This window comes from Ranitomeya imitator, chromosome 1 (assembly GCF_032444005.1).
Source record: "Ranitomeya imitator isolate aRanImi1 chromosome 1, aRanImi1.pri, whole genome shotgun sequence".
In the NCBI taxonomy this organism is placed as follows: domain Eukaryota; kingdom Metazoa; phylum Chordata; class Amphibia; order Anura; family Dendrobatidae; genus Ranitomeya; species Ranitomeya imitator.
This window is the reverse complement of record NC_091282.1, coordinates 475,859,061-475,880,187: the sequence shown is the minus strand read 5'-3', so window position 1 is coordinate 475,880,187 and position 21,127 is coordinate 475,859,061. Positions and strand designations below refer to the sequence as shown.

The following is a 21,127-nucleotide window of genomic DNA, read 5'->3' as shown; positions in this document are numbered from 1 at the left end:
ATTTCAACTCTGGTAGGTCCAGATCGCTCATGTTTTCTGGGGGAACACTGGCCCAGCTCCATTAGAAGCACCAGGCCAGAGCAATGTCTCCCTTAAACAGTGTTGCGACTATTACCCAGTCATGCCCCACGCCAGCGCGTCATTATGCCCTGCGTGCTGACCAGTTACCCAGTCATGCCTAGCGCCTATTCGCGTCATCACGCTTGCGCATGCGCACTGACCGACTCCTAGAGATGCTTTGCGGCGGCGCCACCCCCAACAGACGCACCTCTCCGCGAGTCTTTCCTGGTTCCCAGAACCCCCGGGAGACCCAGGGATGGCAACCATCGTTCCAGGGGAGGCAGCTGCATGTTACTGCCACCCCCTCCCCCTTGCACTTTCAACAGCCAATCAGAGCGATCGTAGCCATGTGGGGGCAAAGCCACCCCCCCCTGGGCTAAAGTACCACTTCCCCTGTCCCTGCAGATCGGGTGAAATTGGAGTTAACCCTTTCACCCGATCTGCAGGGACGCGATCATTCTGTGACAGCATATGCGTCACAGGTCGGATTGGCACCGACTCATGACGCATACGCTGTGTCACAGGTCAGGAAGGGGTTAATGAGCGGTACCACGTGACAGTCACCACATGAGAGCTGCCACGCTGGGACAACAGAGATGCAGCAATGGCGCAAGGAGGGAGAGTAGGATGGGGGGGTGGGTGAGCCATTCATACAGCGAAGGAATGGGGGGTGAGCCATGTGGGACCAGGGAAGCCATGCATACAACAGAGGGAGCCACACATACCAGGACAGGACGGGGGAGCCACACATACTAGGACAAAAACAGTGGGGAGATACACATAGCAGGACAAGGATGAGGGGACAATGCATAGCCGGCTTATACTCTAGTCAATAGGCTTTCCGTGGCAAAATTAGGTGCCTCTGCTTATACTCTAGTGTATACGGCAGGGGTGTCAAACTGCATTCCTCGAGGGCCAAATAGGTCATGTTTTCAGGATTTCCTTGTATTGCACAGGTGATAATTTAATCACCTGCACAGAATGATTCCAGCACCTTGTGTAATGCAAAGGAAATCTTGAAAACACGCATGGTCTGAGGCCTTCGAGGAATGCAGTTTGACACCCCTGGTATACGGTAAATAAGTATTTTTCCAATAAATACATTTCTGTAAAAAAAAAAAAATAAATAAAGTACACATTTGGTATCGCCGCATTCGTACTATAAAACTGTCCCACTAGTTAACCCCTTCAGTGAACACCGTAAAAAAATAAAATAAATAAACGAGGCAAAACAATGCTTTATCATACCGCCGAACAATAAGTGCAATAAAACGCGATTAAAAAGACGGATGTAAATAAAAATGGTACCGCTGAAAATGTCATCGTCCTGCAAAAAAACAAGCCACTATACAGCTTCATCAGTAGAATAAATAAATAAATAAGAAGTTATAGCGCTCAGAATAAAGTGATGCAAATATTTTTTTTCTATAAAATAGTTTTTATTGTGTAAAAGCGCCAAAACGTAAAAACTATAAATGAGGCATCACCAATTGTGCTGACCCAAAGAATAAAACGGTCTTACCAATTTTACCAACATGCGGAACGATACATTAAAAAAAGAAGCAATACCTGAATTGATGGTTTTTGTTCATTCTGTCTCACAAAAATCAGAATAGAAAGCGATCAAAAAATGTCAAGTGCCCGAAAATGATACCAATAAAAAAAGTCAACTCGTCCCACAAAAAAACAAGTCATAACATGACTGGCGGACGAAATATGGAAAAATTATAGCTCAAAATATGGTGATGCAAAAAAATAGATTTTGCAATTCCCAAAAAAAAAAAAAAAGTCTTCGTGTGTGACAGCAGCCAAACAAAAAACTGATAGAAATCTGGTATCGCTGTAATAATTCTTCACATGCTGTTGATTTTTCCACTTTGCCTCCCAATGATCGCAGTAATGTTTGGCACACTTATCCTGAGCGATTACACTGGGGTTTCCGTGTAAATCTTTGAAATAAGTGATTCAGACAGAACCCCAGGTGGAAAATTCCCTATAATGAGACCCGTGATCCTGTGGTGTCCGTCTTTTTAGGATTGCATAAAAGTGTCGTCGGCCACAGTTTTGTGCACTTCTGAAAAGGACATCGCTGAATAGAGGCCAGATGGAGTAACTGCCGTCTCATTATAGTGAATGGATCTCTCGGGGGTTTCATCTGTCAAGTCACTCAGATTTAGATGGAAACCCCAAAGTGCGTGCTCAGCATAGAGCGCCAGATAAATGTGATCCCAAATATTTTGTAAAATGTTCTCAATAATAGCTTCAGCTCAATCCACAAAAAAACAAGCAAGTCCCCACTCAGGTCTACCATCTGTTAACGGAAATATAGGGGGCATCCACGTTACTGAAAAATTCAGCAAATTCTCCACTCCAAAATCCAAATGTCACCTCCTCCCTTCTGAGCCCCAGTTTGCCTAAACAACATGTAGCGCCTATATGTTTGGCTTTTCTGTAGTGATGAGAGCCCGCCTAATTTACAGGTGCATGTCTACAGAAGCATTCGCTGGGCATAATGTACTGGTGATTGCAACGTACTGGTGACTGCAACAGCAGTTTGCAATTTTCACTCAGCAACATCCTCTGCTGCTTGTTTCTAGAAAACACCCATGGAGTCAAGATAGTCAATACATCTGTAGATAAATTCCCAAAGTGTTATAATTTCCAAAATGGAGTCCCTTATGAGGGGGGGGGGGGGGGGGGTCTGCTGTTCTGGCACCTCAGGGGCTGTGTCAAAGTGGCCTGGCACCCTCAAACAATTGCAGTAAAATCTGCACAGTAATATGGCACTTCATCCCATTTTCTCCTTTTGCCCTCGTGAAAATAAAACTTTAAGCTTCAAATTTTGTATCTGGGGAAAAAAATGTTTTTTTTTATTTTCACGGCTCCACGTTATAAACTTCTGTGAAGCACCTGTGGGTTCAAGGTGCTCAATACACATCTAGACAATTTCTAGATGTCTAGTTTCCAAAATGGTGTCACTTGTTGGGCTTTCCACTGTCTAGGCACATCAGCTCTCCAAACAGGACATGGCGTCTGCTAATTATGCCAGCAAATTTTACATTCAAAAAATGAAATGGCACTCCTTCCCTTCCAAGCCCTGCCGTGTGCCCAAACAGTAGATTTCCACCACATATGGGATAGATAGATATATATATATATATATTACATACACAGTACAGACCAAAAGTTTGGACACCTCATTTAAAGATTTTTCTGTATTTTCATGACTATGAAAATTGTACATTCACACTGAAGGCATCAAAGCTATGAATTATCAGCTATGGAATGACATAATAAACCCCTTCATGACCCAGCCTATTTTGACCTTAAAGGGACACTGTCACCTGGATTTGGAGGGAACAATCTTCAGCCATGGAGGCAGGGTTTTTGATTCACCCTTTCCTTACCCGCTGGCTGCATGCTGGCTGCAATACTGAATTGAAGTTCATTCTCTGTCCTCCATAGTACACGCCTGCGCTGTGCAAGATTGCCTTATGCAGGCATGTACTACGGAGGACAGAGAATGAACTTCAATCCAATATTGCAGCCAGCGGGTAAAGAAAGGGTGAATCAAAAACCCAAAAACCCCGCCTCTATGGCTGAAGATTGTTCCCTCCAAATTCAGGTGACAGTGTCCCTTTAAAGACCTTGCCGTTTTTTGCAATTCTGACCAGTGTCCCTTTATGAGGTAATAACTCAGGAACGCTTCAACGGATCCTAGCGGTTCTGAGACTGTTTTTTCGTGACATATTGGGCTTCATGTTAGTGGTAAATTTCGGTCAATAAATTCTGCGTTTATTTGTGATAAAAACGGAAATTTGGCGAAAATTTTGAAAATTTCGCAATTTTCACATTTTGAATTTTTATTCTGTTAAACCAGAGAGTTATGTGACACAAAATAGTTAATAAATAACATTTCCCACATGTTTACTTTACATCAGCACAATTTTGGAAACAATTTTTTTTGCTAGGAAGTTATAAGGGTTAAAATTTGACCAGCGATTTCTCATTTTTACAACGAAATTTACAAAACCATTTTTTTTAGGGACCACCTCACATTTGAAGTCAGTTTGAGGGGTCTATATGGCTGAAAATACCCAAAAGTGACACCATTCTAAAAACTGCACCCCTCAAGGTACTCAAAACCACATTCCAGAAGTTTATTAACCCTTCAGGTGCTTCACAGCAGCAGAAGCAACATGGAAGGAAAAAAATGAACATTTAACTTTTTAGTCACAAAAATTATCTTTTAGCAACAATTTTTTTATTTTCCCAATGGTAAAAGGAGAAACTGAACAACGAAAGTTGTTGTCCAATTTGTTTTGAGTACGCCGATACCTCATATGTGGGGGTAAACCACTGTTTGGGCGCACGGCAGGGCTTGGAAGGGAAGGAGCGCCATTTGACTTTTTAAATGAAAAATTAGCTCCAATTGTTAGCGGACACCATGTCGCGTTTGGAGAGCCCCTGTGTGCCTAAACATTGGAGCTCCCCCACAAGTGACCCCATTTTGGAAACTAGACCCCCAAGGAACTTATCTAGATGCATATTGAGCACTTTAAACCCCAGGTGCTTCACAGAAGTTTATAACGCAGAGCCATGAAAAAAAAAATAATTTTTCTTTCCTCAAAAATGATTTTATAGCCTGGAATTTCCTATTTTGCCAAGGGTAATAGGAGAAATTGGACCCCAAATGTTGTTGTCCAGTTTGTCCTGAGTACGCAGATACCCCATATGTGGGGGTAAACCACTGTTTGGGCGCACGGCAGGGCTCGGAAGGGAAGGCACGCCATTTGGCTTTTTAAATGGAAAATTAGCTCCAATCATTAGCGGACACCATGTCACGTTTGGAGAGCCCCAGTGTGCCTAAACATTGGAGATCCCCCAGAAATGACCCCATTTTGGAAACTAGACCCCCAAAGGAACTTATCTAGATGTGTGGTGAGCACTTTGAACCCCCAAGTGCTTCACAGAAGTTTATAATGCAGAGCCGTGAAAATAATAAATACGTTTTCTTTCCTCAAAAATAATTATTTAGCCCAGAATTCTTTATTTTCCCAAGGGTTACAGGAGAAATTGGACCCCAAAAGTTGTTGTACAGTTTCTCCTGAGTACGCTGATACCCCATGTGTGGAGGTAAACCACTGTTTGGGCACACGTCGGGGCTCAGAAGGGAAGTAGTGACTTTTGAAATGCAGACTTTGATGGAATGGTCTGCGGGCGTCACGTTGCGTTTGCAGAGCCCCTGGTGTGCCTAAACAGTAGAAACCCCCCACAAGTGACCCCATTTTAGAAACTAGACCCCCCAAGGAACTTATCTAGATATGTGGTGAGCACTTTGAACCCCCAAGTGCTTCACAGACGTTTACAACGCAGAGCCGTGAAAATAAAAAATCATTTTTCTTTCATCAAAAATGATGTTTTAGCAAGCTTTTTTTTTATTTTCACAAGGGTAACAGGAGAAATTGGACCCCAGTAATTGTTGCGCAGTTTATCCTGAGTATGCTGGTACCCCATATGTGGGGGTAAACCAGTGTTTGGGCACACGTCGGGGCTCGGAATTGAGGGAGTACCATTTGACTTTTTGAATACGAGATTGGCTGGAATCAATGGTGGCGCCATGTTGCGTTTGGAGACCCCTGATGTGCCTAAACAGTGGAAACCCCTCAATTCTACCTCCAACACTAACCCCAACACACCCCTAACCCTAATCCCAACTGTAGCCATAACCCTAATCACAACCCTAACCCCAACACACCCCTAACCCTAACCACAACCCTAATTCCAACCCTAACCCTAAGGCTATGTGCCCACGTTGCGGATTCGTGTGAGATTTTTCAGCACCATTTTTGAAAAATCCGCGGGTAAAAGGCACTGCGTTTTACCTGCAGATTTTCCGCGGATTTCCAGTGTTTTTTGTGCGGATTTCACCTGTGGAGTCCTATTGAGGAACAGGTGTAAAACGCTGCGGAATCCGCACAAGGAATTGACATGCTGCGGAAAATACAACGCAGCGTTTCCGCACGGTATTTTCCTCACCATGGGCACAGCGGATTTGGTTTTCCATAGGTTTACATGGTACTGTAAACCTGATGGAACACTGCTGCGAATCCGCAGCGGCCAATCCGCTGCGGATCCGCAGCCAAATCCGCACCGTGTGCACATGGCCTAATTCTAAAGGTATGTGCACACGCTGCGGAAAACGCTGCGGATCCGCAGCAGTTTCCCATGAGTTTACAGTTCAATGTAAACCTATGGGAAACAAAAATCGCTGTACACATGCTGCAGAAAAACTGCACGGAAACGCAGGGGTTTACATTCCGCAGCATGTCACTTCTTTGTGCGGATTCCGCAGCGGTTTTACAACTGCTCAAATAGAAAATCGCAGTTGTAAAACTGCAGTGAAATGCGCAGAAAAAGCCGGATTACGTACCGGTAATGCTCTTTTAATGAGTCCACGACAGCACCCCACATGAGAGAGAGGGATCCGCCCATAGGAACAGGAAACCTACAGAATAAAAGGAGGCGGTCCCCTCTCCTCCTCAGTTTAGTTTACAGAGTATAAAAAGGGAACCGCAAAGTGTTAGTATTCATTCTTATTCAGTAACATAAAATTCTTAACCCTATACAACCATTACTTTTTTGAACTTAAAGGAAAGAACTGTGCAGAATTTAGGGAGGGTAATACATGGGTGCTGTCGTGGACTCATTAAAAGAGCATTACCGGTACGTAATCCGGCTTTTTACTCTTCGTCACGACAGCACCCCACATGAGAGATTTTCAGAGATTCATTATTTGGGTGGGATTATTGTACTAAGAACAGCTCTACCAAAGGTCAAATCAGAGGAAGCAGAAAGGTCAAGTCTGTAATGGTTGTAAAAGGTAGAAGGTGTGGACCAGGTTGCGGCCTTACATATCATATGGATCGGTACATCCGCATGTTCCGCCCAAGAGGAAGCCATGGCCCGCGTGGAATGCGCTTTTATCCCCACTGGCAGGATTTCGCCTCTCGATGTGTAGGCCAGACAGATAGCTTCTCTGATCCATCGAGAAATGGTAGCCTTTGTGATCCCATGTCCCTTCTTGCGGCCCTGAAAGGAGACAAGCAGAGCCCTACTCTGTCTCCATGTCTGAGACCTCTCTAAATACGTCAGGATGGCTCTTCTGACATCTAAGGTGTGCAACTTATGTTGTTCTGGGGTTACAGGTGTATTAAAAAAGGAAGGCAGAATTATTTCCTGAGATCCGTGATAGATCGATGCTACCTTAGGGAGGTATGAGGGATCAGGTTTTAGGACAATTCTATCCTGAAATACCATTAAGAAAGGTGGGTCTACCGATAGGGCCTGGATGTCACTAACCCTTCTAGCTGAGGTTAGGGCTACCAATAAGGCGACTTTGTATGTTAGGACTTTTAGAGGTATGGCATCTAGTGGCTCAAATGGGGAGTCAGTTAAGGCTTCTAAGACTAAATTCAAATCCCACGGAGGTAGACGGGGAATATGGACCGGATTGGAACGTTCACAGGATTTGATAAACCTGGAGACCCACTTGTTAGCTGCTATGTTATCTCCATACAAGGCTCCTAAAGCTGAGACTTGAACCTTTAGGGTGTTCACCGATAAACCTAATTCTCTACCTTTTTGTAGGAACTCTAGAATCGGAACTATCGGAATCTGCCTAGAGAATGGTCTTGTATGAAAATCTAAGAACTTTTTCCATACCCTACTGTATAATAGGGTGGTAGATCTTTTCCTACTCAACATCAGGGTGTTAATCAGTTGTTCTGAGAACCCTCTTGACTTTAATAACTGCCTCTCAAATTCCACGCCGTCAAGTGAAGACCTTTCACTTGCGGGTGGAAAAATGGGCCCTGAGACAGCAGTTCCTTGTGTAAAGGAAGGATCACTAGATCACTAGAGGTATCAGAGACATTGGAGGGAAGGCGTACACTAGCTTGAAGCTCCAAGGATGGTGAAGAGAGTCCAACATGTCTGGGTGATCCATGAGGTTCAGGGAAGCAAATCTCTTTACCTGTCTGTTGTCTCTTGTGGCGAACAGATCTATTTGGGGTACGCCCCATGCTTTTGTTATCATGTTGAATATGTCCTTGTTTAACGACCATTCCCCTTGTCGTAGCCTGTTTCGACTGAGGTAGTCCGCCTTGGTGTTTTCTGCCCCCTTGATGTGCAGGGCTGTTAAGGATGGAAGATGAAACTCTGCCAACTGGAGGATGTTTGCTGCTACGTTCATCAGGGTTCCTGATCGCGTACCTCCCTGACGGTTTATGTACGCCACTGTGGTGGAATTGTCCGACAGAACTCTCACATGCATTCCCTGAACCTGTGGAAGAAAATGACTTAGGGCATATTCTACTGCTTTTAACTCTTTCCAATTTGAAGAACACACCAGCTCTGCCTGATTCCAGGTGTCTTGGATCAGACTATCTTCCATATGTGCGCCCCAACCCACAGGGCTGGCGTCAGTGATAATTGTTTTAGAGGGATTTATCATCCATGGTACACCCCCTGAAAGGTGATCCATGTCTAACCACCAGATTAGGGATTCAATCACGTCACTAGAAAGAGTAATTTTACTCTCTAAATGTCGTACTTCCTTTTGGATGGATAATATTTCATACTGCAATTGACGGGTATGATATTGAGCCCACAGCACAGCTGGTATACATGAGGACAGTGATCCTAGTAAGGACATGGCCTTTCTCAGGGTCATGCAGGGTTTTGACATTGCCTCTGACACCTTTGATTGTATAATTATTCTCTTTGACTGTGGCAGAAAACTTCTGACTTACTGAATCTAGTTGAATTCCCAGAAATATCTGGATGTGTCTGAATTCAACCTGGATTTTTCTTAATTCACGATCCAACCTAGATCCTGCAAGGATGAGATCGCATTAGATAACCGCATTTCACATTGGGATATGGAATTTCCGATAACAAGAAAATCATCCAGGTAGGGTATTATGAGAGTGTTCTGCTGGCGTAAGTGAGCCATCACTTCCAGGATCACCTTTGTAAAGATGCGGGGAGCCATAGAAAGCCCAAAGGGCATTGCTACATACTGAAAGTGACGAACCTGTCCTGCCAGGATGACCGCTACCCTTAGGTACTGCTGGTGTTCGGCATGTATGGGAAGATGATAGTAGGCATCTTTTAGGTCTATTCCGGCCATGACACACCTAGGAAACAAGAGCTTGATGGCAGAACTAATAGATTCCATTTTAAAAGTTCGATTATATAAAAAGGAATTTAATTTTTTGAGATTTATGATGGTTCTGAATGAACCATCTGGTTTTTTGATCAAAAACAAAGGGGAGTAGAATCCCTTTCCTTTTTGATCTTGGGGAACCTCCACCAACACTTTTTTAGATAGTAGAGATATGATCTCAGACTCTAGAGCCTCTTGTTGTTCTTGTCCCTTTGGTGATGTTATTATAAAAGAATCCCAAGGGATTCAAAAAAAAATTCTAATTTTAGACCATCTCTTATAATGTCCAGAATCCAACGGCTGGATGTTATATGTTCCCACTTGGATAGAAAAAATTTTAACCTGCCGCCCACTTCAAGGTTAGCGGTACTTGCCACGTTTTGAGTTGTAAGATCCGGTAAACAGAGCTCCTTTTTGCTTAGGGTCTTTCGCTTCCCAGCGATCCCTTTGCTCAAACGGTTTCCTGGAAAAGGGTCGTCTCTTGAATGCTCTCCTGTAAGATGGAAGATATTGATTAGGAAAACCCTTCTTCCGTTCTCCTGCTTTAGTTAAGATCTCATCCAGAGTCTTTCCGAAAAGGAACTCACCCTGGCAGGGGAGCGCACAAAGCTTTGCCTTTGCTTGTGCGTCCCCTTTCCAGTTCTTCAACCAGAGTGCTCGCCGGGCTGTATTTATTAAGCCGGCTGACCTGGCTGCTAGGCGTAGCGAATCTACTGAGGCGTCTGCCAGGAATGCTACAGCCTCCTTCATTAGAGGGATCTTTGGTAGAATGGAGTCTCTTGCAGTTCTACCTTTGATCTGCTCCTCCAGTTGTTCCATCCAAACCAGCAGCGATCTCGCCGTACAGGTAGCAGAGATGGCTGGTCGGAATGCCCCTGTATTGGCCTCCCAAGATTTTTTAAGCAAGGCCTCCGCTTTACGGTCCAATGGGTCAGTTAGCATCCCTGAATCCTCCACAGGCAAGACCGATTGCTTCGAGGTTGAGGCTACGGCTGCATCTACTTTTGGCACTTTTGACCAAGTATTCAGCTCCTCGTCACTAAAGGGATATCGCCTTTTAGAGGATGATGGTAAAAATCCTCTTGCACTCTGTTTGTCCCACTCCTTTTTAATTAACTCTTTTACAGTGGTAACAACGGGGAAGGACCTACGTTTCCTTTGTCCTAACCCCGCGAACATAATGTCCTGAGCTGACTTTTTCCCTTTTTCATCCGGACACCCCATCGTGTTTCTGACTGCTTTCACCAAGTTGTCCACGCTGCTGTTAGGCAGACATAACCCTCCTTCATCTTCGGATGAACTTGGCCGAGATTCTGACTCATCTGAGGACTTATGCACCTCATCTGATTCTGGATTTTCCGGAGATGGGGACTTGCTAGGTTGGCGGGAACTAGTGCTACTAGCCTGCGTCAGTCCCTGCATCTCTTCCCGAATCATGGCTCTAACGTCAGATGGAGTCATAATGTTTTCTTGACGTAAGGTCAGTATGATGCAATCTGAGCATAACTTCTTCATATAGGAATCTGGTAGGGGCTGTATACATAAAGCACATTCTTTGTGCTTGGATTTGTGTGCCTTTTTCCTGGACTAAAAGGAAGGGGACATAGGAGGAACATACATCAGCATATAGGTAGAGAAGTCTTTAAACTCACCCAGAGAAGCTGACAGGTACCGGATCTGGAGGCGGATTCTTTGAGGGATCTTTTTGTTTGGTGGAAGATCGCTCCTGTCGACCACCATCTTTAGTGCTGCTCCTGGCGCTTTTCTCCTTACTAGGAGAGCGCTCTGGTACAACAAGGTGCGTTTCGTCGGCCGGTGAAGCCATACTCACATCCACACACCGGCCGACAGTAGCGCTGCAGCTTTTGAATATGGCGCCAAATCTCCTGCCTCCCCGGCCCGAACCCGGAAGTGCTCCAGCGACTTCCGGGTTAGACGCGCCGCTCATCTCTCCATGCGGCGGCTGCTTCATTTAGCCGGCCGCTTGAGCGCGCGCTTCCTCATGGAGCCGGGCGGACCAGCGGCACCGAACCCGGACCATGGCCATCGATCAGACGAGGGGGGAGGCTGAACACAGTGGCTCCCCCGCCGCTGCTACTGGAACCGCAGCCCCTGCCGTTCCTTACAGAGACTGACGCAGGCGGGTGCATGGCCCAGGGATCTTCTGTAGGTACGTCCTGGGATTCCCATAGGAACAGGAAACCTAAACTGAGGAGGAGAGGGGACCGCCTCCTTTTATTCTGTAGGTTTCCTGTTCCTATGGGCGGATCCCTCTCTCTCATGTGGGGTGCTGTCGTGACGAAGAGTAAAAAACGCGGTAAATCCGCCATAAATCCGCAGCGGTTTAGCACTGTGGATTTATCAAATCCGCAGCGGAAAAATCCACAGAGGACCAGAATACGTGTGCACATACCGAAACCCTAACCCTATTCTAACATTAGTGGAAAAAAAAAAAAAAAACTTTATTTTTTTTATTGTCCCTACCTATGGGGGTGACAAAGGAAGGGGGGATCATTTATTATTTTTTTTATTTTGATCACTGAGATATAATCTATCTCAGTGATCAAAATGCACTTTGGAACGAATCTGCCGGCCGGCAGATTCGGCGGGCGCACTGCGCATGCACCCGCAATTTTGGAAGATGGCGGCGCCCAGGGAGAAGACTGTCGGACCCCGGCAGGATCGGTAAGTATGATGGGGTGGTGGGAGCACGGGGGGGGGGGGGGGGGGAGGAAATCGGAGCATGGGGGGGTGGATCGGAGCGCGGGAGGGGTGGAACGGAGCACGGGAGGGGTGGAACGGATCACGGGGGGGTGGAACGGAGCACAGGGGGGGTGGAACGGAGCACAGGGGGGGGTGGATCGGAGTGCAGGGGGGGTGATTGGAGCACGGGGAGGGTGATTGGAGCACGGGGGGAGCGGACAACAGCACGGGGGAGCGGAGCACAGGACGGAGAAGAGCCGGAGCAGTTTACCGGACAGATCGGGGGGCTGGGGGGGCGATCGGTGGGGTGGGGTGGGGGCACATTAGTGTTTCCAGCCATGGCCGATGATATTGCAGCATCGGCCATGGCTGGATTGTAATATTTCACCAGTTATAATAGGTGAAATATTACAAATCGCTCTGATTGGCTGTTGAAAGTGAAACTGCCAATCAGAGCGATCGTAGCCGGGGGGGGGGGGGAGGGGGGGATGAAGCCACCCCCCCTGGGCTAAACTACCACTCCCCCTGTCCCTGCAGATCGGGTGAAATGGGAGTTACCCCTTTCACCCGATCTGCAGGGACACGATCTTTCCATGACGCCACATAGGCGTCATGGGTCGGATTGGCACCGACTTTCATGACGCCTACGTGGCGTCAAAGGTCGGGAAGGGGTTAACAAAAAAGTGTGAAACAACTGAAAATATGTGTTATATTCTAGGTTCTTCAAAGTAGCCACCTTTTGCTTTGATGACTGCTTTGCACACACTTGGCATTCTCTTGATGAGCTTCAAGAGGTAGTCACCGGAAATGGTCTTCCAATAATCTTGAAGGAGTTCCCAGAGATGCTTAGCACTTGTTGGCCCTTTTGCCTTCACTCTGCGGTCCAGCTCACCCCAAACCATCTCGATTGGGTTCAGGTCATCTGGCGTAGCACCCCATCACTCTCCTTCTTGGTGAAATAGCCCTTACACAGCCTGCAGGTGTGTTTGGGGTCATTGTCCTGTTGAAAAACAAATGATGGTCCAACCAAACGCAAACCGTATGGAATAGCATACCGCTGCAAGATGCTGTGGTAGCCATGCTGGTTCAGTATGCCTACAATTTTGAATAAATCCCCAACAGTGTCACCAGCAAAGCACCCCCACACTTTCTCCTTTATGCTTCACGGTGGGAATCAGGCATGCAGAGTCCATCCGTTCACCTTTTCTGCATCGCACAAAGACAGTGGTTGGAACCAAAGATCTCAAACTCTCCTCTTAACAGTTGTTGTAGAGATGTGTCTGCTGCTAGAACTCTGTGGCATTGACCTGGTCTCTAATCTGATCTGCTGTTAACCTGCGATTTCTGAGGCTGGTGACTCTGATAAACTTATCCTCAGAAGCAGAGGTGACTCTTGGTCTTCCTTTCCTGTGGTGGTCCTCATGTGAGCCAGTTTCTTTGCAGCACATGATGGTTTTTGCCACTGCACTTGGGGACACTTTCAAAGTTTGCCCAATTTTTCCGACTGACTGACCTTCATTTCTTAAAGTAATGATGGCCACTCGTTTTTCTTTACTTAGAATTTGTATTATGGCAAGAAAAAAGCAGCTAACAGTCTATTCAGTAGGACTATCAGCTGTGTATCCATCAGACTTCTGCTCAACACAACTGATTGTCCCAACCCCATTTATAAGGCAAGAAATCCCACTTATTAAACCTGACAGGGCACACCGGTGTAGTGAAAACCATTTCTGGTGACTACCTCTTGAAGCTCATCAAAAGAATGGCAAGAATGTACAAAGCAGTCAAAGCAAAAGGTGGCTACTTTGAAGAACCTAGAATATAAGACATATATTCAGTTGTTTCACACTTTTTTGTTAAGTATATAATTCCACATGTGTTAATGCATAGTTTTGATGTAATGAAAATACAGAAAAATCTTTAAATGAGGAGGTGTGTCCAAACTTTTGGTCTGTACTAATATATATATATATATTATATATATATATATATATATATATATATATATATATATATATATATATATATATATATATATATATATATATATATATATATATATATATATATATTTTTTTTTTTTTTTTTTTTTTTTTTGTGTGAAAGAAAAGCAAATGTTTATTTCCTCCACATTCTAAAAAATTCCTGTGAAGCACCTAAAGGGTTAATAGACTTCTTGAATATGGTTTTGAGTACCTTCAGGAGTGGTTTTTAGAATGGAGTCATTTGGGGGTATTTTCTGTCATATAGGCCCCTCAGTCATTTCAAATGTGAGGTGACCATAAAATATAAAAATTGTTTTGCAAATTTTGTTAAAATGAAATATCGCTGGTCAACTTTTAACCCTTAAACTCCTAACAAACAAAAAAATTATGTTTCCAAAATTGTGCTAATTTAGACATGTGGGAAATGTTATTAACTATTTTGTGCGATATGACTTTCTGATTTAAGGGCATAAAAATTAAAAAGTTTGAAGATTGCGAAATTTTCGCCAAATATCCATTTTTTCCCCACAAACATGTAAAATTTCTTTATAACTTATTTGATAACTATCATAAAGTACAATATGTCACAAGAAAATCTCAGAATCACCGGGATACGTTGAAGAATTCCAGAGTTATGACCTTAAAGTGACAGCGGTCAGAATTGTAAAAATTGGTCTGGTCAAGTAGGTGAAGACAGGCTTCAGGGTGAAGGGGTTAAAATAATGGGAAATTTGGGCTCTTTTAGGCAAAATGATACATACCGTACTAATGAAAATGGTCAAAGACGCTATGGGGGTTTACATACACTGGCCAGGGACTGCTCGGCTGGTGCTTCTGAGCGTGAAGGATTAGTATCCATGGTTCTGACTGCACACCAAACCTCTGTTAGAACCCTTTTATAGGGTCTTACCTTGCCCAGGTAGCCTTCATATTCCCTCCATAGCACTTCCTTGCGTTCCTGGGTGGAACGCATAATGCGCCGCTCAGATAGGAAGTGTACCTCTAAGGCCAGGATCACACATACGCGAGATACGGCAGAGTCTCTCAGGTGAAATCCCTCCTCTGGCGCCAGCACTCCAGAGCGGAGTGTGCAGCCGCACAGGCAATACATGGAGCAGCATGCTCCGCTCCCAAGTGCCGGCGCCAGAGGAGGGATTTCACCTGCGAGACTCTGCCGTATCACGCGTATGTGTGATCCTGGCCTAAGGCTGGTTTCACATTTGCGGATGGAGGTGCTGCGGAGGGCTGCGTACGTCCTCCGTGAAGCTCCGCCCACCACCGCACCTCCTCCGGTCAGCTCCGCCTTCGCGCGTACCCCATCTTTACCATTAGGTACACAGGCCATGCCGATGTATGTATGTGCAGCGCCCCAGAGTCCTGGTTCGTTGCAGTAATGTTATTCTTCCACCAGGGGGAGTGATGTTACATCTGAAGGCAATGAAGGAGATCTTCTGTCCAGGTATCACAACCATTACATGTACATTTCACAATCCAGTCCACCAGGGGGAGCAAAGGTTCTATCTACTAGGCCACTCCTCACACAGGGTAAAACTGGTGGGTTGGTTAGAAAGTGGGTGAACAGTCTGAGGAGGAGAGCAGACGGAAGGTCTGCACCTGCATCCCATGCGGCAGCATCCTAGTAAAGGACACGAAAGGAAGTGTGTTGCAGTGAGTGAGCAACGAAGTCATAGCAACAGGAGTGAAACATCAGAGGGAGACCAGCTAGAAGCAGGCTGCCTCTTTCTGAAGCGCAGAACACCGAGGGAGTAAAGATCTCTATGCCGTTAGTTCAGAGACTGGCAGGACAGTTAATTCCACGTTAGCTGCCCGACCATTTACACAGGAGGCACGGTGGCAACTTGTTGGGGCCGGGGCGTCTAGTGTCCCTATAAAAAGCCTAAGGCCACCGGTCATACGTGTTTTGTTCTATCTGACCACGGGGAACAGTGAGAAAAGTAACAAAAGTGAGGACTTTATTGGAGCTTATGCAAGTAGGGACCTACTGTATTACTGTGCACTAGGGGAAGGCTATTGATTTCCACCTGGATAAGGGGACTCTGGATTTGCCTTCAGACAGGCCGGACTCTGCCTACCCTGTGGTCCCTACCATGGACTGTGGATGCTGAAGCCTTCAGTAAAGGTAAAAGACACTGCAACCTCGTGTCCTCGTTATTCCCTGCGCCTTACATCATCCACGATTCATCATCTACACTCTGGGAAGCCCTGGGGACACACTTCACCTGTGGGAAGGTATACCATCTAGCTGCCATAACATCACCCCAGCGGACCCATAAGCAGCGTCGGTCACCCTGACCGAATACCACAGGTGGCGTCACAAACATTATCCTATAAACTGTTGTCCTTTTATTGGACGAGATGGTGTCTCCGCGGTGTTGGATGTTTTGGTCTCCCCGAGGCCAATCATCTGTGTCTTTATAGCCTTTTTACTAGGAACCGCTCCTAATAGCCAGATTCCTACTCCACACTGATGAGGGGCAAAAACCCCGAAACAGCTGTCTGTGGATAGGTACCATGCTTGGCATAGGTGGCTTTCCTTCATAGGATGCTGCCCTTCCCGTGGTTGTTCCTTCCCGGGGAAAGGCCTGGCTATTCACTGCTTGCGTCGAGAAACACGTGATGGTGTCTCCGCAGCTTCTTTACATGCCCCTCAAAGGGCCACGGACCGGGTCTAGCCACCGTGACATCCCATTCCCTGAACTGAGGGACCCGGTACCGAGTACCCCATTGCCCTGACGTGGGGGCGCTCCATATGCTTCCACATGCGTCGTTTCAACGGTGCGGCGACCGCACCAAAATACAACTCACTGCGTTCGCCGCACTGTCAGAACGACACATGCAGAGGAATCCACATACATACATACATACATACATCAGCATGGCCTGCACACCTAATGGTAAATATAAGGTACGCACGCCGCATGCCTACGTAGGCGGAGCTGACCGGAGGAGGTGCGGCGGTGGGCGGAGCTTCACGGAGGACATACGCAGCCCTCCACAGCACCTCCATCCGCAAATGTGAAACCAGCCTAAACTGGAAGTGCACTCCAGGCTGGAACGCATGCGCATCGTCAGAAGGCGTGCCGGGCTGGAAATGTGTTCCACGCTGGAAAGCACACCAGTACACGTGTCCCTGGAAATTCGGGAACCTAGAGACCTCCATAGAAGGAAACAGCAGTGTCGGGAGCTGCATCCTGCTCCACCCCGACAGGCTGAGGGACCTCCCACCCAGTGAGGCATCAGCCCAGAGCCTCTTAACAGGAAGAGAAGAGATTCAGTCCCATCCGATCCCACTGAGCTCCCAGGTAAGTTCTTTGCGCTTCCTCTAATGTGCTCCATCCTGCTCTGGACAGGAATAACACTGAGGGTGAGGTGGAAGGGGGTCTTTTACATACTTGTGCGTTTCCTGTCCCTAGAGGAGGAGTTGGAATACCTCATCTCGTGCTGTCACGAGGGACATCCTGTGTAAATTAGAGTTTCCTTATGCTTCCTCTTTGCAGCATGCTCACAGAAAATTAGGATGGAGGATTTTATAACAACTGCTTCTCCCCCATTAACTATATAACTACCGTATATACTAGAGTATAAGCCGACCAGAGTATAATCTGAGGCACCTAATTTTGCCACGAAAAACTGGGTAAGCTTATTGACTCGAGCATAAGCCGGGTATGCATTCTTCCCTCACACATCCTACTAACCTTCCTGCACTCCCTTGGAGCATTTCGTTCCGGCGCCAGCAGCTCTTCGTGCTGAGCGATCAAGTGGCCCCGCTCATTAAGGTAGTGAATATTCGCCTATGGGAGTGGAGAGGCGTGCATATTCATTACCTTAATGAACAGGGCCATGTGATCGCTCAGCCGGAAATGCTGCTGGCGCCGGAACCAACAAGACACAGCAAGGGCGCGCAGGAAGGAGAGTAGGATATCTTCTGTAAGCCAGCAGTTGCAGGTGTCAGTGTGCGCGCTATAAGAAAAATGAATATTCATTTCTGTTTAGCAGTGGGCACAGTAACAGCCGCCGGCTCTTGCCTCCTACTGCTCCGCCGCTCCCCCGCCAGCCCTCCGGGACAACTGACTCGTGTATAAGCCGAGGGGGTGGGGGGGCATTTGTGCTGAAAAACTTGGCTTATACACGAGTATATACGGTAATAGGAAATTTTTGGAGAGCGAGAAGGTTTCTAAAGACAGGCATTTTAAAAATCATACTGAAGTTGTTGAGTTGCTTGATATACCAGGGTAAGTCACGTGATATACATGTATGACACATTCCGATGCATGTCCACTGGGAATGAAGATTTGCTTTAACACTCCACTATATCTTCAAGTTAAACGGAAGAGCAGCATAACCACCATTTTACACAAAATATCTTCTGGTCATAACCTTCCCACCTGTGGGAGGTAGTGCAAATGTTAAAGAGACACATCAATATTAAAATGGAAAATTCTTCTTTCATATTCCCAGAAACTATTGACTTTTTTTTTTTTTTTTAAAAAGGAAGCCAAATAAACTTCTCAGTATATTTTCTTTATGTCCGCAAAACTAGAGAGATTATAGAGTAAGCCCTAGCAAAAAAAGTTAGAGGGCTTGCAAATGTCGTAAACCAAGGAATATCAGACAATAGAAATTGACAAGCAGCAAGTTACACAAAACCGTATTATTGAAAAGGGCAAAAGAGCTATAGTTACATCACATTTCGGTGTTGGATGAGCAACTCTCTTCTTTTGGCCAGGAATTGCATCAACTTCCTTAGCTTCTTGTACTTCCATTTCAGATTCCTCTTTAATCTAAAATGGATGAAATATTAACTATACAGTTTTTTCAAAGAGGTAATTTTATTTATAATTTTATTTACTATACATACATTAAAGCAAGGGATCACAGCTGATTCTGTGAGGCAAAACATTTCACTATGTTTTTAACCCCTTTACCCCCCAAGGGTGGTTTGACCGGACCAATTTTTACAATTCTGACCACTGTCCCTTTATGAGGTTTTAACTCTGGAACGCTTGCATGGATCTCTGTAATTCTGACAATGTTTTCTCGTGACATTGTACTTCATGATAGTGGTAAAATTTCTTCTATATGAGTTGCATTTATTTGTGAAAAAAAATGGAAATTTGGCGAAAATTTTTAACATTTCGCAATTTTCTAACTTTGAATTTTCATGCCCTTAAATCACAGAGATATGACACACAAAGTACTTAATAAGTAACATCTCCCACATGTCTACTTTACATCAGCACAATTTTGGAACCCAAATTTTTTTTTTGTTAGGCAGTTATAAGGGTTAAAAGTTGACCAGCGATTTCTCATTTTTACACCACCATATGGACCCAAAAGGATATACATTGTTCTGGCACAAAATGTGTGGTTAGTCCAGAGTGCCAAAAGAAAAGGGCTTTTAAAATATTTTGGCATAAGGAATAAGGAGAAAGAGTAATGAGAGGAAAGGGACTAAGGTGAACAGACCTGATCATCAAACCAATATACCCTTATACCCAAAGTCCAAGGGTTCAGGCTGGAGCCATGTATGCAGTGGGGCCAAAATATTTTAAAAGCCCTCTTTTGGTGCTCTGGACTAGGCACACATTTTGTTCCAGAACAATACATATCCTTTTGGGCCCATATGGTACTGTGATATTGGTCTAGCTGTGTACACAAATTGATTTCTCATTGTGGTTCAGATATACAATCTAATCGATTTCATTTTAGGAGCCATACTGCATTTACTGCTTTGAGGAATATTGAAGTGGGTTATCATTGCCCCCATATCAGGACATGATATTTGTATAGGTCTGTGTTGCATTTTTAGTGTTTTATATTCTTTTGTGTTTGTCTTTCATGTATTTTTTGATACCTACCAATAAAATATTGCATTTTATACATTGAGGTGTTCCCGTATATGTGGGCATGATCTTTTCTTGTTCTTTTGTTGTTATGCCCATCCACAAGCCCATGGTGAGCCCTCGTCTTAAAATCGATTTGCGGTGCCCTCCATCCCCTCTTAAATTATATTTATATAGCAGGTTACACTATTAAGAAAGGTTTACCAAAGATTATGATGGTTTCTAAGGCAAGCTCCCAGTGTATAAACTTCAGATTAAAGTAAATTAAATAGGTGGTTTACTTCCATTTAAAAGGAAACCTGTCACCCCGTTTTTTCAATATGAGATAAAATTACCGTTAAATAGGGCCTGAGCTGTGCTTTACAATAGTGTATTTTTTGTCCCGATTCCCCACCTATGCTGCCGAAATACCTTACTAAAGTCGCCGTTTTCGCCTGTCAATCACACTGGTCTGGTCAAATGGGTGTGGTTAAATCCCTGTTTCTCCCGCGGTGATGTGCTGTATGCTATGCCCACAGTTGGACAAAGCATAATGCGCAGGCGCAAGAGCAGAATGCACTGCGCAACTGCCAAAAAAGAGCGCGATCTGTGCGATTCACAGATCGAATTTACGTCAGACACGCCGAGGAGCGGGGGGAGAAACAGGGGTTTAACCACGCCCATTTGACCAGACCAGCGTGATTGACAGGCGAAAACGGCGACTTTAGTAATGTATTTCGGCAGCATAGGTGGGGAATCAGGGGACAAAAAATACACTATTGTAAAGCACAGCTCAGGCCCTATTTAACGGTATTTTTATCTCATTGAAAAAATGGGGTAACAGGTTCCCTTTAAATTAAATACATAAATAAATTGTTTAATCATAAGTTTATAGCCTGGGAGATTGCCTTAGAAAAATATAGTTCTTACCGATAACGGCATTTCTCTGAGCCCATGACTGCACCACGGAGAGAGGGGATCCGCCCACCAAGGACAGGAAACCTACGGATAAAAATGCGGTACCACTCTCCTGCATCAGTTGTTTTCACATAGAGAACGATGGGAGACTACTAAACATTTGTTAAATTTTAACTGTTTATCATAACTAGATACCGCGTGACTTAACACTGAGTAGACTATGGCACTATTTTGATGTGAGCACCCACAAGTGAAGGGAGGGAATGTACGGGTGCCGTCATGGGCTCAGAGAAATACCGTTATCGGTAAGAACTATATTTTTCTCTGATCGCCCATGACGGCACCACGGAGAGAATTGCATAGATAGTACATTCAGGGAGGGACCACCG

At 45.2% G+C, this 21,127-nt stretch overlaps 1 protein-coding gene across 1 annotated transcript in view; it reads right to left on the bottom strand.

The window, feature by feature from the left end:
* LOC138673111 (RNA exonuclease 1 homolog) overlaps window positions 1–21,127 on the bottom strand; it is a 227,187-nt gene that overhangs the window by 191,533 nt on the left and 14,527 nt on the right. The window contains exon 4 of the mRNA XM_069761765.1: window positions 18,681–18,779. Coding sequence (XP_069617866.1) covers window positions 18,681–18,779 — 99 coding nt within the window. The remainder of the gene's footprint in view (window positions 1–18,680; window positions 18,780–21,127) is intronic.